The 17,970-nt window shown below is 40.9% G+C and overlaps 1 protein-coding gene across 1 annotated transcript in view; it reads left to right on the forward strand.

Moving 5' to 3' along the window:
- The window catches only part of DGKB (diacylglycerol kinase beta), a gene marked incomplete at both ends in the record, with an annotated part of 346,918 nt that overhangs the window by 108,522 nt on the left and 220,426 nt on the right, over window positions 1–17,970 (forward strand). The window contains 2 exon segments of the mRNA XM_081346260.1: window positions 3,767–3,856; window positions 12,329–12,489. Coding sequence (XP_081202386.1) covers window positions 3,767–3,856; window positions 12,329–12,489 — 251 coding nt within the window.

The raw sequence follows: 17,970 nt of genomic DNA on the forward strand, positions 1-17,970 counted from the left end.
GTCTTTTTCTTCCCCTCCAGCTGCTGGCTCTGAGCCCCAGCTCGCGGGTCTGCCTGGCGGCTTTGCACGAAGCTTGCCGGGGTCGTTTTGAGATTTACACGTGTCGTTCTCAGGGGGGGAAAGGGGTACCTGACCTATTCCCCCCCCGTTGAATGAGCCAGGGGAGGGCAAGAGCCTCTGCGGGCAGGGAGGGAGGAGCGGCGAGAAAGGGACGTTTGGGTGTAAGCCGAGCAACCCCGAAAATCAGTTTGAGTAGAAAAGGAGGAGCTTTGGCAGGGAGGGAAGTGAGGTTGGAAAAGCAGGCCGGGCGAAGGAAGGGAGCGGAGGCGGCAGCTTTGCAGACGCAGCTTTCTCAAAGAGCGGGGCCGCTGCCCGTTCGCGCGGAGGTACGCGCGCACCTCTCTAAAGGTTTGGGGAGGTGTGCGCGCACTCTCGGAATGGGTAGCGGCCCCGCTTGTTGCGAAAGCTGCCGCGGCCCGTCTGCAAAGCTGCTGCTTTCGGCAGCTTTGCAGACGGGCTACGGCAGCTTTTGCAACAAGCGGGGCCGCTGCCCGTTCGCGCGGAGGTACGGAGACCTGCCGACGTTTGGGGAGGTTTGGGGAGGTGCGCGCGCACCTCCCCAAACCTCCCCAAACATCGGCAGGTCTCCGGATGGCAGCGGCTTGGGAGAGGTGCGCGTGCACTCTCCAAACCGCCGCCATCCCGCTTGCACAGCTGCCGTGAACGCGGCAGGTCTCCGGACGGGACGGCGGCAGCTTTTTTTATTTTTTATTTTTTTTATTTTAAATGAGCGACGCGTCTGCCTTCCGCATGCAACACAACCCCGCCACCGCGAGGCACAAAGATCAGGTTGATATTCAGATGGTATCCAGAGAGTCCCTGCAAACAAGGCAGACGCGGGCGAGGTGAAGTGATAATTAAAGCGCCAAGAAAGCCTGACAAAGGCGGCGGGGCGGGGAGCCCTCCTGCACAAATCAAATACTAATCAAAAGCCAAGGAGACGAGCGGGTGGCCGAGGGAGTTTCCAGCCCCTGCGCCTACATTGTCTCAGATTCCACTGCTGACGGTGGTGGACAAGGCAAATTAAAAGCAGCCTGCTGCCCAGGAGACGGCAGCCAAAGCTTTGACCACACCACCCCCCTTGTATCTCATTTGGTGAAAAGAAACAAACAAAAAAGGGGGGTGGGGTACCGTGAAAGTGTCAAGAGGCGGACGTGGCAACCGGGGGTGGGGGGGGCTGTCTTCCACAAGACAGCGCTACCTCAGGAAGACCAGAAAGGGGTCTCGCCTATTCTTCTGTGCTCTCCTCCGCCCACCTTTCGGGCTGAGTCTGGTGGCCGGGAACTCTGCTTCCCCTGTTTGGCGGAGCGGACTCGCTCGCTCCGAGGCGAAGTGGCGTCAGAGCCAGGCTTCAGCAGCCTGCGCGGCAAGGAATACCCTGTGTGGCCGTGGCTCTCGGGGAAGCCCTGGCTGTCCACTTCCTCGCTCCATGCTGCCATTCGGGGCCCGTGCGTTCCCCGGGCAAATCGCGGCGCCCAGCAGGCGAGGAAACACGCCCGCTCCAGTCGCCCCCCCTTCCCTCAGGAGACGCGAAGCAAGTGACCGCCCGGAGCGCGGGCTCTCCGGGAGCCGCCTCTGCTGCCCCAGTCCTTGCGGTTCCCGCTTGCTCGGTAGGGATCTTTCCCGGGACTGGCTTTTCCCTCTTAGCCAGACATTGTGGAACCGCTTTCCTCCTCCTCCTCTTCTCCAAAAAGGCCTGTTGGAAAACTGCACAGAGCAGAAGCGGCAGCCAGGAGCCCACCATCTCTCCTCTCCCGCTCGCTCTCGCCGGAGCGGAGCAGCCCTGGAGCAGCCCTGGAGCAGCCCTGGTGAGCCAAAGAGACGAAAGGCCCCGAGCGATAGGAAGGAGATCTCTGCCCTAGAGCGGGGGGGGGGGAGGAAAGGCCCGATCGCTTTGTGTTACCTGCCATGAAACCAGTCCTTGCAGGCGTCGCACTCGATCATGAAGCGGGTTACGTCGTAGGGCAGCCAGGCAGCGGAAAGAAGCAGGCAGGCAGGGCGCCGAGGTACGGAGACCTGCTGATGTTTGGGGAGGTTTGGGGAGGTGCGCGCGCACCTCCCCAAACCTCCCCAAACTTCGGCAGGTCTCCGGACGGCGGCGGCTTGGGAGAGGTGCGCGCGCACCACTGCCCGTTTGAAGAGGTGCGCGCGCACCGGGCGGCTGGGAGCCGCAGGAGACGGCTCAAAGAGCCGCATGCGGCTCCGGAGCCGCAGGTTGCCGACCTGTGCCCTAGAGACTAAAATGGACAATTTGAAATTTGAGCGGGCCCCGAACAAGGAGTATATATCGGAGGTGGTGACCCTTTGAGAGCTGTATGCAACGAAATTTCATTTTGATGTATGCCGATTGGTGTACATTCAAAGTGACAATAAAGTTATCATCATCATACTTAGATTTCAGTAAGGCATTTGATAAAGTAGACCACAACCTGCTCCTTGGTAAACTAGAAAAAGGTGGAATAGACAACATCACCACCAGATGGATCTGTAGCTGGCTGACAAACCGTACTCAACAAATAGTCCTCAATGGCACTACATCCACATGGAGGGAAGTAAGCAGTGGGGTACCACAAGGTTCCGTCTTAGGCCCAGTACTCTTCAATATCTTCATAAATGACTTAGATGAGGGAATTGAAGGCGAACTCATCAAATTCACAGATGACACCAAACTGACAGGAGTAGCCAACACCCCAGAAGACAACTCAGGATCCCAAAAGATCTAAACAAACTTGAACAATGGGTCCTATCCAACAAAATGAGTTTCAATGTGGAGAAAAGCAAAGTTTTACATTAAGGCAGGAAAACTCAAAGGTACAAGTACAGATTGACTTAAAAACTTAAAAAAATATTCTTCTTCAAGGTGATGATACAATCAGTGGCTGATGACAAGACTATTGTTTTCTCCACTCCCTCCCCCCACAAAAAAAATCAACAAACTGCATACTTTTCTGGCAAGGAAGAACATTTAGAGAGCTGAAATGGGAAGGAAGAAGAATAACTTTTAAAAGTCTGAAATGCTACTGAGATTACAAAGAAACCATCTCATGTTCCTAGCAGATGCCTTGATTATGGGTTCATAGCCAATCAATGCACAGGCAACAGGAACATATAAGGAAGCTATAATATAAAGCTGCAAGAATTCTGTAAGGTCACTAACTGTCAGTGGCAAAAGAACTGTGCGTTACAAAATAGGACCAGCTTAAAGCTTTTTGACTTCTGCTGTGCACTAAATACTGCTGTTTATATACAATAGTTTTCTATTTCTTCTTAATTTCTGTATAATATCACTGATATCTGTTACGCTTTGGTCTATGGTTAATGGAAACACTGATAATTTATCATAGACTGTCTTATAAATTATCTCCAGTTCTCAATCCAAAATGCAATATATTGCTAGGGTGCATTTATTTTTGTGAGTCATCAGTTACCATAATCACTGATCCCCCCATTGATTTTAGCTCATGATAATTAGTTTCATAATCTACTATATCCTAAATGATAAAAATTAGTTTTGGGGAGATAGTAATTTCCTCTTGTAGACTACTGGCAAATTCCTTCTCATTTGATATGTGTTGATAGATTTTAAGGACACAATTTTTTATTAAAACAATATCCAACCACAATATTAATATAGTAAATTTTTATATCTACGTGCTGCCTCATCTGCTATTTGTCTTAAAACTATGCCTACACTTTTTATTTACAGAAAAAGCCAATTTGATTAAACATCCTCCTGTTGCTATTCTCCCTCTTGGAATGGGGAATGATTTAGCCAGATGTCTGAGATGGGGAGGAGGTAAATAAAAATAAACCTACTTAAAATATAAAGTGATTATTTTATCCATTTTCACATTTTAATCATTCATTTCTTTTTTCCACAAAAGCATCACATATGTAAAACTATACCACTGTAAATATTTTAAATATATTTCTTTTAATTATTTTTATGATCTTGTATTTAACATATTGCAATTTGGTAGAAATTCATTGGATCAAAATTAAAGAATCTGAATTGTTACTAGTGACTGTAAGTACCTGTCTCAGTACCTGTCATGCTAATTGACTTTGTGTAATTCTGCTGGAAGTTTTGTAGGATCCCAAAATGCCTTGCATTATCTTACATAGCTATAGTTGGAGTGAGGAAATGTGATTGACTTTGTGAATTGGGAAAAAAGCTGAATGTGTTCACTTCACCAGCAAAAATTCCACTTTATAGGAAAACAATGCATTACATCAGTGATCTTAATCTGTGGCTAGTTAATAATGTCACTTTAAAGGTCCTCTTAGTAGATAATCTATTGAAAGAATTTATATGTGGAGAGTAGGTAAATCGTGTTAATTCGCTCTCATCTTTGACATATAAAATATTCATCCATTCCTATATTTATAACATGAGACCAATGGATATGATTTTCCACATTTTTATTCCTCTGGATATGTTATTTGCATAGGGTGAAGAAGTCAAGAAGTTTTATTTCACTGAAGTACAATATAGTAAAAGAAAATCAAAATATGAACTATATATTATTTTCTTAAGGGAGAATTGTTCATATACTAACATTGCTATTTGATCTCAAACATAACTTACTTATAAGTATTTGTAAATGTTTGGGTATCATTCAAAGCAAGTTCTTTCCTTCTTCTCCCATCCTGCACTAGATTTCAGACAATCAGTCTTATGGTGCTGTCTACCAGGATCCATGGAGGTGAAGAATCAATTAAAAAAGTGTTTCATTCAAAAGAAGCCTCCTGTAACCTTGTCTCCATTCTTCAAAATATGAAGACCAGATCTATTTTTTTTTGTTTCACTACTTGGTTTGAGAGATTACAGAAGGAAGGAGAATGAAAACCTCCCCAAGATGTTATGTAAACCAAGGAAACAGGAGGCTTTGATGTTGTAAGTTCTGACACTTTAAGATTCCAGCGAAGTCCCAAAATACCTTTATTATGGTTATCTGCAGAAGATTCCAATTCATAATTTATTGCTGCTTTAGTGAACCCTGTCACTGAAACATCTTGTGTATTGCTTTAATTTCTCTGGTGCTTGTTCAACTTTTAAAAGAACCTGTATATTTTTCTCTTCTTAAAATAAAGCAAGTATGTACCTATTAGCTCATGAAACCATTAAAAACCTATGTAAATTACTCAGAAATTTCAAACTGATAAAACATAAACTTAGAATCAGATTATTTCATCTTACAATTCTATACATACCTTCAGAGCTACTATGCTTATTTTTTCTTCTGGGAAATTGGATTAAGATGGCATGGACCTGTCTATGTCTTCACAGTTTTTGAGCTCCCATCTTGATTAACAATGGAACCCTTTGAGACAGACAAAGATTTCTTACTTTTGCTTGCTAACAATCATGGTCTTTATGAATGTTTGGATCTTCCCCCTGTAAATATTTTTAACTGTCTTTCTAACTCTAACATATCACACATAAGTTTTTGTTCCAATTAATTATTTTATATAGTTTTCTTGAAGTTAACTCTTGTTTTCCAAACTTCCAATAATAAAAAAGCAAAATCAAGAGAAATCATGTTATTCTTACTAACTCTTAATTAATCAGTCTTAATAACTTATGAGTGGAAATTTGGGAGAATATGTCTTGAAGATATTTTTCTTAGTTTTTGAAAAGAAAGTAAAATCACTGATTTGTTTTGATCTTTTTTTCACATATCTATCTCACATGTTATGAATTGTTTTCTTGGAAATAAAGGATATTTAGAAGAGATGTTATTTTTGTAAATGCTATATGTACAGGTTTGTTATAGAACATAATTATTAGAATGATGACCTTATTATTATACTAAGTGGAGTTCATTTAGAAGGCAGCACTTAATTCTGGCTGAGTTCAATTTTGTACGAAATCTGTAACATTTTATTTCTTAAATTGCTTAATTTGAAGCATTTTCTTGAACTTTTTTCTTTTTGAAATTTAGTTTCTGCTGATTGTCCAATTCAGATTACTTCTGTTAAATCTTAGTAAACCAATAAAATATTAAACAGATTTGGGTTATTTACTTAAATTAATTTTAATTATTTTTGCAATTAGCTTTCTGGTGTCTTAGATCAATGGCACATTAAATCTTTGAGTCTCTCCTCCTAGGAAAACCATCAACAAAAACCCACTTCATTAACCATATTTTTGTAACTACTCAGTTCAGGGATATCTTTGAATTTCAATGCATACACTTGCCTAAAATAGTTGTTCTAATGTTTGCACTCTTATAGAATTTGAATTAAAAATCCCAACTTTTCCAAAGCTTTAAGAAGATATCCTGCATTCTTATATAAGGTGCCACTCATTTTGTATGCACATTCTACATCTATAAAATATATTTAAGAAGTCCTCAAACATTTAATGCTTACTAATGTTCTACCTTGTAATTTATTCATTATAACCAAAAAGTGTCACTTATAACTAAGTTGCAAATATTTCAGCTTAATTGTTCAATAGATTTCTCTAGGAGAATTTAGACATTTTTTTATTCATAGATGACAAAAATCTGATAGATTTTCGCAAAAGTACTTCTTGAATATGGATGTGATTTAAGATAGTCTACTAAAGTCAATTACATTTATGTGTGGTACACACTATTTTACCACTAGGATACAGAAACCCACATCATTCATTGTGTTCCTTAAGCTCTTCTTTAGAACTTCTCTTTTCTTTCCCTGATTGTCAGGAATCTTCTGCAGAGTAAAAGAAAGTGGAGCCACATAATAAAGGATGCTAATTCAATTTTTTTCAGAACTCATGTTCTCTCATGCTATTCCTGAAATCCCATAACTTCTTTTTTTTATGGACTATCCATTCTGGATTAGAGCTCAATCACTTTGCAAGTCCACTGTTAATCCTAGAAAAATTCTTTCACCATTCTTTGCCTCCTTCCTTACGATAGCTGATACCACAAGACTGATTTTTTTTTTTCTCTCTGAAACTTTTCATAGGATTGGAGAGCAGAAGGGCTAACAACAAATTTTTATGCTGGTAAGTAATTTTCCCTTATCAGTAACACAGACTTTTTGCATGGATTATCAATTATTAAACAAATAACCTTTAGCATACACTGAATTTACTCCATTATTGCTGAATATGTTGCTTAGCAATTCCAATTTAGCATCTTATATTAGGAAACAATAAATTCAGTATGTCTTTTCCCCTCCACTATTCAACAAAAACACCACTGTGTTCATACATACAATTGAAACTACCGTATATACTTGAGTATAAGCCGACTCGACTATAAGCCGAGACCCCCAATTTCACCCCCAAAAACTGGAAAAAGTTGTTGACTCGAGTATAAGCCGATCCGCCGTTCTGCAAGCCTCTGCCGCCAGCAGAGGCTCGATCCGCCATTTTGCAAGCCTGAATACACAGGAATACCCTGTGTGGCCGCGGCTCTCGGGGAAGCCCTGGCTGTCCGCTTCCTCGCTCCACGCTGCCATTCGGGGCCCGTGCGTTCCCCGGGCAAATCGCGGCGCCCAGCAGGCGAGGAAACACGCCCGCTCCAGTCGCCCCCCCCTTCCCTCAGGAGACGCGAAGCAAGTGACCGCCCGGAGCTTACCGAGGACTTGCTTCGGTGCTTCCAGGATCGCGCGCACCTCTCCCAAGCCGCCGCCGTCCGGAGACCTGCCGAAGTTTGGGGAGGTTTGGGGAGGTGCGCGCGCACCTCCCCAAACCTCCCCAAACGTCGGCAGGTCTCCAGACCTCTGCGCCCTGCCTGCCTGCTTCTTTCCACAGCGGAAAGAAGCAGGCAGGCAGGGCGCGGAGGAACGGAGACCCAGCGACGTTTGGGGAGGTTTGGGGAGGCGCCCAAACCTCCCCAAACGTCGGCAGGTCTCCGTTCCTCTGCGCCCTGCCTGCCTGCTTCTTTCCACAGCGGAAAGAAGCAGGCAGGCAGGGCGCAGAGGAACGGAGACCCGGCGACGTTTGGGGAGGTTTGGGGAGGCGCCCAAACCTCCCCAAACGTCGCCGGGTCTCCGTTCCTCCGCGCCCTGCCTGCCTGCTTCTTTCCGCTGTGGAAAGAAGCAGGCAGGCAGGGCGCGGAGGTCCGGAGACCTGCCGACGTTTGGGGAGGTTTGGGGAGGTGCGCGCGCACCTCCCCAAACCTCCTCAAACTTCGGCAGGTCTCCAGACGGCGGTGGCTTGGGAGAGGTGCGCGCGATCCCGGAAGCACCAAAGCCTCGGCCGCGCACAAGTCCTCGGTAAGTTTTTTTTGTTGACTGGAGTATAAGCCGAAGTGGAATTTTTCAGCCCAAAAAGTGGGCTGAAAAATTCGGCTTATACTCAAGTATATACGGTATATTGTTAAATGCAATAAAAAATCAGTAATATTTAATTTAATTTAATTTAATTTAATAATATTTATATACCGCCCTTCTCCCTGAGGACTCAGGGCGGTTCACAGGGCAGAATAAAATACTAAATACAAACGTTAAAACAAGATTAAATAATTGCCCATATTAAAACAGTTGGAATCAAGTTCTAAAACACCAAGTTAAAATTAAAACACAAGACTAAAAACCCCACCAATCCCCATCAGGCTAGGCCGGCTTGAACAAACAGAAACGTCTTGAGATCGCGACGAAAGGAGCGAAGATCGGGCGCCATCCGGAGCTCTACCGGTAGCTGATTCCACAGCTCCGGAGCGCCCACAGAGAAGGATCTCCCCCTGGGGACCACCAATCGACATTCTCTGATCGGTGGCACCCTGAGGAGGCCCTCTCTGTGGGAACGCACAGGGCGCAGGGAGCTTGATGCCGGCAGCAGATGTTCCCTAAGGTACTCCGGCCCCATGCCATGAAGGGCTTTAAACACTGTTACCAGTACCTTGAATCTCACCCGGAAGACAACTGGCAACCAATGCAGCTCACGGAGCAACGGTGTAACGTGGGAGTATCGGGAGACTCCCAACACAACTCTCGCGGCTGCATTCTGTACCAGTTGGAGCTTCCGGGTGGTCCTCAAGGGCAGCCCCATGTAGAGAGCGTTGCAGTAGTCTAGACGAGAGGACACGAGCGCATGAGTGACCGTGCACAAATCATCCCGGCTAAGATAGGGCCGCAACTGGCGCACCAGGCGAACCTGGGCGAAGGCCCCCCTAGTCACAGCTCCTATATGGTCTTCCAGGGTGAGCCGTGAATCTAGGAGGACTCCCAAGTTGCGAGCCCTATCTACGGGGGGTAATAGTTCACCCCCCATAGCCAAAGGTGGGACATCCGAATAAACCCGGGATGAAGGTATGCAGAGCCACTCAGTCTTGTCGGGGTTGAGCTGGAGTCTGTTCCTCCCCATCCAGACCCGAACCGCCTCCAGGCACCGGGACATCACGTTGAGGGCATCACTGGGGTGGTTTGGGGTCGAAAGGAAAAGTTGGGTATCATCAGCGTACTGATGATACCCAACTCCAAAGCCACGAATGATCTCACCCAGCGGTTTCATGTGGATGTTGAACAGGAGAGGCGAGAGGACCGACCCCTGAGGAACTCCACAAATGAGAGACCTCGCGGTCGACCTCTGCCCTCCTGCCAACACCGACTGCGAACGTCCCCGGAGATAGGAGGAGAACCACTGTAAAACTGTGCCTCCCACTCCCAATCCCCTGAGACGCCACAGCAAGATACCATGGTCGATGGTATCGAAAGCCGCCGAGAGGTCTAATAGGACTAGAACAGAGGAATATCCCCTGTCCCGAGCCCTCCAGAGATCATTCACCAGCGCGACCAATGCCGTCTCCGTGCTGTGCCCGGGCCTGAAACCCGATTGGTACGGGTCTAGAGACTGTACCAATAGATAGAGACTGTCAGGATAATGCCCAATAATGGTGTGATGGATGCTGTGTATTTTCATGGCATCATGTAACTGAAGCCTGCTTAAAGGTAGAGGACTATTCTTATATTTGAAATAAAAATCTCAACAAAACAGAATGCTTCCTTGGTAAAGATTTAGGAAATTTCTCCCCCGTTACTGAAAAAACAATTGCTAGCATTGGAAAAAATTCAAAAGAAATGTCCTGCTTCTTCCCTGTCTTCTTTTCTGTTATTTCTACCAAGTGCTTTAAATACTAATGCAAAGAGTATTACAAAAAATTTGTTGCTGAACATACAAATATAAAAGTAAAGGTAAAGGTTCCCCCGCACATGCGTGCTAGTCGTTTCCGACTCTAGGGGCCGGTGCTCATCTCTGTTTCAAAGCCGAAGAGCCAGTGCTTGTCCGAGGACGTCTCCGTGGTCATGTGGCCAGCATGACTAGACGCCAAAGGCACACGGAACGCTGTTACCTTCCCACCATAGTGGTCCCTATTTTTCTACTTGCATTTTTACATGCTTTCGAACTGCTAGGTTGGCAGAAGCTGGGACGAGTAACAGGCACTCACTCTGTTACGTGGCACTCGGGATTCGACCCGCCAAACTGCCGACCTTCTGATCGACAAGCTCAGTGTCCTAACCCACTGAGCCACCGCGTCCCATGAACATACAAATAGTTTCCTGCAAATAGATTGTGTGTGCAGAATAGGGCCCAGTAGAATATTATTATTATTTATTATTTATTAAACTTATATACTGCCCTTCTCCCGTAGGACCCAGGGTGGTTCACAAGGCAATTAAAACAACATTACAATACAAAAATTAATAGCAATTAAAATAGATTAAATTTTCCTTGATTAAAATCTAAAACCCCTATATCTCTGATTAAAAACCCAATTACAATAAGTTAAAAAAATTAAAAAAAATCCTCAGTCCTGGCCGGAAAGCTCAAAGAGCCAGGTCTTCAGGTCCCCGCAGAACTATATATATATCAGTCCCAGAAGAGTATTCCCAAAGATTGGGAAAGCTGGCTATGTGGCATGTTGAAAAATCATATACAGATACAGCTCACAGACACATAAATATTGGTCAATTTGCAAACTGGAAGGATTATCATGTGCAAACACAACGGATCCCAGTGATGAGTAATTGACTCATCCAGAAAAGTTGTATTTCTAAATTCAAATAGTTTATTTAGATTCATGAAAATATTTATGGATGCCTAAATGTGTTCTAAAATTAACTTAATGAAATGGTTGATATCATTATCGTTAAGGAATTTGTTGTGCAGAGATCTCCTTGTGCTACCAAAGAGTTGCACAGACAAGGAAGGGTACTGAGAGCAGTAAGAGTCACACAGTAAACACAAGAGTACACTGAGTTGTAAAAGCAAAAAGTAGTTTACTTTAAGGTGGTGTAAAAACAAAAATGCACAGTCAAAAATAAACAGTCCAAGTAGCAATCCAAAATACAAAGTCTTCTTACCGGTCCAGAGGTCAATACACAGTTCAGGTTTACAACAGTAGTAAACCAACAGCAGAGCAAAAACAGTAATAGTAGAGAGCAGTGAATTCAGAGAGAGAAAGAAGCTACGTTACTAGCTCCCTCTTATGGCCATGAGAACACTTACACACCCATTGGCCAATTAACATCTTAAAGACATAACATCATGGTTAATATATTTTCAACCCAACATTGTAGGCTAACACCATATGCCTAACAATTATATTAATCCAGGTATAATATTCCATGATTGGGCCTTTCTTTCTGTATTGAGTATGAATGTTCTGATAGGTAGGACCCATGAGCAGTGACAGAGTTGTCCAAATCATGTTATTAATATACAGATATTGATATCCATTGAAGCAAAGTTCCTATTTTTTTCCTGTGAAATCTTACCTTTGACTAATAGTTGAATATTCCTTAACATAATGCTACTAATGCACTTTGCTTTTATATCCTTGCTTCAGTACTGCTACTATTTCTTCATCCACTTAGTGCTACTGTAAACCGCCTTGAGTCCTTCGGGAAAGGGCGGTATATAAATCTAATAAAATCTAAATCTAAAAATCTACTGTGCATTGGGCAATTAAGATAGCAGATGATTATTTTGCAATTATTTAGTAATAAACAGAGCCAAGTAATTATTAATAAAATTTGTGGTGGGCTAGTTGTTTTGCTTTATGTTTTGCAGTGTAATAGCTGATTCCCAACTCATTAGGGTGGAACTACCTAATTAGGGACAAAATGCTAAATCTGTACTTTCAGTTCTAGTGTCTGTACCCACACTGCTGAAATGGTGGCAAGTCATCAAAGCAGAACCAGGGGGTACAGATAGATGCGAATGGCTTGGCCTAGTTTAAATGCATCTTTCATGTATTAATGGTGAGACAGTGTCCTGGCTCCTAAATCTGCCATTTCGAATTACTGTGCTTCATTTCTTTTTCCAAAGGATATGAAGGGGAGAATCTTCTCAAGATTTTAAAAGATATTGAGAACAGTACTGAAATCTTACTGAACAGGTGGAAATTTGAAGTCATACCTAATGATAAAGATGAAAAAGGAGATCCCGTGCCTTACAGTATCATCAATAATTACTTTTCAATTGGAGTGGTAAGATTTATTTCTATTCCCATACAATTTGGTTTTTCTATTCAAAATAACTATTTTGAGTTGATATTCAGAATGAGGGATGTCTGAATACAAATAATTCATTTTTCTTAGCAAAAAGAATATGTAGATGACAATTTGCATAAATGTATTTACATAGTCAAAGTAAAATGATTTTCTCAAGCTCTTCCACCTGTTCTTGCATGGGCAATATAATCACACTGTTTGTAATGGTTTGTATGAAGAGCTGTAGCACTAAATTAGTGGTGCCTATACAAATATCAAGGATGAATCATTCATTAACACCTCTTAACTGTCATGTTAGTAAATATTCAGATTTTCAGAGGAATGTTGTTGAAGTGCATTTCTTAAATATACCCTTAATGGACAGGTAATTGATGACATATATTAGTCTGTTCCTTTTCTATACCAGTTGTTGACTTTCCTGGTGACATAGAAAAAATGTATGTATGCATGCATGCATACATGATTAGTGCATGCTTTCTATGCAAAATATTACAGCTCCAATTCTAATAACCTCTAGTAGGGACGGAAAAGACTCTTGTATGAAACTCTGGGACATTGCTGTCAAATAATTTAAGATGAAACCAAGAATACTCCGAGTATAAAATCATGGACATCTGATTTTTTTTCTACCATAAGGCTTTGTATACGACTAGGAATAAGAAGGCCATTTTTTAATATATATAAATAATTTATTACAAATTATTGGCCATTTAGAATGTACTTGAGCTAATTACAGTCATTCAGAAATCTCTAGTACCTGTTGAATTACAGTCCAGTCAGGAGATCCACCTAGTATATTGATTGTATATTTTATTTATTTGTATCATGCCTTTATTATTACGAATATACAATTTTCTACAGTACAGAAAATGTTTGCCTTCCTGTTTTCAGTATTTAATAATCTGAGGTATTTATCTGAGGTATTCATCCTCTGAATAGAAAAGCACAATTTTCCTCGGTTTATCAATTTTTTAATGATAGGAGAAGCAATTTCTTGTCCATTGGCATGAAAGAAGTTCCAAATCTGCTGAAATTCTCTCTCTCTCTCTCTCTCTCTCTCTCTCTCTCTCTCTCTCCCTCCCTCCCTCCCTCCCTCCCTCCCTCTCTCTCTCTCTCTCTCTCTCCCTCCCTCCCTCCCTCCCTCCCTCCCTCTCTCTCTCTCTCTCTCTCTCTCTCTCTCTCCCCCCCTCTCTCTCCCTCTCTCTCCCATCTATTATCTATCTATCTGTCAGATAGACAGATAGAATAGACAATAGACAGAATAGACAATACTAACATGGAATAAATGTAAGTAAATAAAAGTAAATAAAAATAACAATATAAATAATACAACAAGAAAAATCAGAATGATCAATAAATATTCTCTGGGACATTTTAGAAACTTCTTAGAACTCACTGAGATTCATGTGGACAAAAATTCTCATTTATATTACTACTGCCTTGGAACAGAAACCAGCTTGTGTTCACTGTCAAGTTTATACTGCAATGTAGCAGAAAACTATGTATAACAAAGGTAATCATAATTTTAGAACATATAATATATTGCCATCTAAATATATGTAATCAGATAAGAATTTTCATTGTTCTGATTTAATAGCTTTCAATTCCAGCCATTCACTGAGATCTTCTCCTGCTAGTAGGCTAAAAAACTTCCAATCCTGCTTAATTCTCATAACAATAATAGTTAAAAGCTTTCTCTCTTCACTGCAGTTATTTTAAACTTCTGTCAGTATATTTAATTCCTTATATTTAATATATTCTTCCAGAATAAAATAAGAATATGAACTACCTGAAACCTGGATGTCACATTAATTTTGTACTAGATAAAGATTTTATTTTTACATTCATGTGCAATACAAGTGACACATACATGTTTTAAGAATAAAATGACAATATAGCCTTGTAACTGATGGCAGCTTTTACATGACAGTCAATCAAAATGATATCCAGAAGAAACATTAAAAATAAGAGAAGTAAGATGAATTGTTTTACTGTACCAGCTACTCTTCTAATATGCAAAATATTTATATTTTGTTTAACTATCAGAAGACATTCAAAACTGTTGTTCTTGATGTTATTTTTATTCTGATTTTTTTTTGTAAAATATATATTTTACAGCAAATGTACTTAGCATTCTTGCCTCATTTTTCCTATAGCAACACCCCTGTGGGGTAGGTGGGTTGAAAATATATATAGATAGTCCTTGACGTACTACCATAACTAAGTCCAGACTGACTGTTGTAAGTTGTGACATTCATTAATTGAGTCATCATGTTACCATGCCTGATTTTATGACTATTTTTCTGGTGTCAATTAAGTGAATCACTGAAGTTAAGTGAACACCGCAGCTGTTAATTAAACACTGGTCATTAAGCGAATGTATTGTCTGCAAAGGACATGTTTTGTCAGAAACAAGTAGTAAATTTAATTTAATTTAATTTAATAATATTTCTATACCGCCCTTCTCCCTGAGGACTCAGGGCGGTTCACAGGGCAAGAATAAAATACAGAGTTACAAATATTAAAAGGAAATTAAATAATTGCCCGATTTTAAAACAATTAATATATTACAATTATAAAACCCCAAAGATAATATTAAGAATACAAGAATAAAAAAACAAAACCCACCAATCCCCCATCAGGCTAGGCCGGCTTGTACAAACAAAAATGTCTTGAGATCGCGACAAAAGGAGTGAAGATCGGGCGCCATCCGGAGCTCTACCGGTAACTGATTCCATAGTTCCGGAGCGCCCACAGAGAACGCCCTCCCCCTGGGGGCCACCAGCCGGCATTCTCTGACCGGAGGCACCCTGAGGAGGCCCTCTCTGTGGGAACGCACAGGGCGCAGGGAGATTGATGTCGGCAGCATCATGGTCTTATTACCACATGACACTACAAATGGCTGTAAATGGAGGCTCATGTCCCTATTTGTTCAGCTAGATTTGAATATCAGTAGATTGTTATATCTTCATGAGTTATATAGTGTTTCATTTTGGTTATATTGTTGTAATCTGTTGTCATTTTAAGAATTATTTTTGTACACACATTTTTATTCTGTATATTGCAGTCATATTATTATGTGTTGTACTGTTCTGTATAGCTTAATTAGAATGTTAAAATATGAATTTATATTTCAATTACTATCTTACAAAAATGATAAGTATAAGAATTAAGCCAACAGACCTTAACATATACAGTATCATAGAAAATGAGCCAGGCAATTTCTCTAAATCAGAAGTACATTTTGAGGGACAAAATTTGTTACATTGTAGAGGCTTAAATCACCCATTGTTCCTGTTGGAAATCAGAATTCCGCTTCCAAAGAATGAACTAGATTTTCCCTGGTTTCACAAATGGGTATTTTTACGATCATAACCTTTGGAAATGATATTGTTGCAAACTTTGTTTCCTGACTCTGCTTTCTCTTGTTCTAATTTAAATTATGCTGCTGCATAGTAGTAGTAGTAGCAGCACAGAACTGAGGATATCTGCAGGTTTTATCTCTGAAAATCTCCATATCCACTTCAGCCTGCCTAGGTTGTTGAGACTGTCTAGTTTTTTGGCTGAGTCCTGGATGCTTGGGTTTTCATGAGCCTTTCCTGATAGGAAAAATGTGAGCAGTTGAAGTATCCTTCCCCTTACACAAGCAGTGTGGAGATGGGAAGCTAGTAATTTCCATGTTTGTCCCTTTCCACCTACATTGGGACTTGACTTGAGCATGGATTGGCTACAGTTCAGCTGCAAAATTCCAAACCATCACTATATGACAGCAAGATATAGAATATTAATACTATCCTAACTCAGTGCTTCACAGACCTGTGTAAATTACCCCAAATTGGGTAAATGTTTTTTTTTTTGGTTGGGTAGCAAAACACAAACAATTACCCAATCACAGCAGGTATATTTTAATTGACTAAAGTGCTTTAGCTTTGGTTAAAAGGGCTTTCTGATAAATAGTTTTAGATTAAGGAAAAAATTTGGGAAGGTCTGCCTAAGTCAAGGACTTGAGGTAAATCTGGCATGGAAAGAAAGTTATTTTAAAAAATCAGGTACAGATTGTTCTTGTTTAGTGACTGTCTGATTTAATGCCTGTTTGCAGTTAACAATAGGGATGAAAAAAGTATCTATGCAACCAATTTTGCATTTATGATCTTTGTACATCTGTAAAGTAAAGCTGAAGTAAAATTATAAGGCCAGTCACAGTTTCACTTAGCCACTGCTTCATTTAGTGACTGAATTGTCAGTCCCAAATGGGGTTGCTAAATGAGGACTTCAAATTTCCTTGAATTTGAATGCATGGATTTTTTTTCATGACGTTTAGAGATATTTCCTGGAATAAAAGATAGTAATAGAAGAGAAAATTTACTTCATTTTCCCACTGAGAACTAGAAAGTTCAATTCCTTGTTTTTCATTCATGAACTTGGTTTGATCTGGACATCCTTTTACATAAACAGGGAATATAAACTATTTGGAATTCCTGAAAGCTGTTTCATTAGAAGGTACTTACAAACATTAACTTTCAATCTTATGGGTGGAGGATTGTGTTACTGTATTATTTTCCAGGGTATTTGGCAAATATTACAAAATGCGCATCTATATGAATTAATTTGTCATGGGTTTTACTCTAGAAAGTCTGGTCAACTTATGTTTGCTATGTTCATGAATGTCAGCACCTCATTTAGACTAATGAAACAAAGTCAGATCTCCAGGGCAAGCTTATAATATTCTTATTTTGCTATGGTAACCTGGTAAACATAGCTGTTTAAAATCATCATTGTCAAGGGAACGGATAACTACTATTTGCCCATTTAATCCTGCGAACTCATTGCTTTATGCAGCATTCATTTGTAAGAATGAGATTTTTTCCCCCTTTGATAGTTTAAAACTGTGCTGGACCAAAGCCTTGCTGCAAAACTGCAAATGGTTAATGAATGTACCTCATCTTTTCCAAACGTTTGAAATGCTTCTGTACTCCATAAAGATTTTCCCTATAGTGCATGGTTGTGATGTAGCTTATTGCTTTGTATAATGAAACATAGACAATTGGACAATTGACATGAAATAAGCATTCAACAAAAAGTATCTTTGTATATTTTCCATACACTATGGCAGAACACAGGGTTATGGACAAGAGTGAATGATAGATGTTGCTATGGTACCGTTGTCCCCAAACATTTCCTTTGTTTACTGGATGAAAAAAGTGATTGGAAAGAGATGTTCTTTATCTTAGGAGTTTATGTTTTGTACAGATCATAAGATCAGAGGCACATTTCATTAAAATAACATTATAGAGTGGCCTTACTGTCATCATACATATTCATAACCAAAAGGAAAAATAAATACTGGAAAAACAAGAAAGAATTAGAGATTCAGAAATATATAATGTAGTTAGATAAATGAGACTGTCAGCTATGTGTTGTGTAATTAACTTATCTACATATGTGTTACTCAATAGT

This window comes from Vipera berus (assembly GCF_964194415.1).
Source record: "Vipera berus genome assembly, chromosome: Z".
Lineage (NCBI taxonomy): Eukaryota > Metazoa > Chordata > Lepidosauria > Squamata > Viperidae > Vipera > Vipera berus.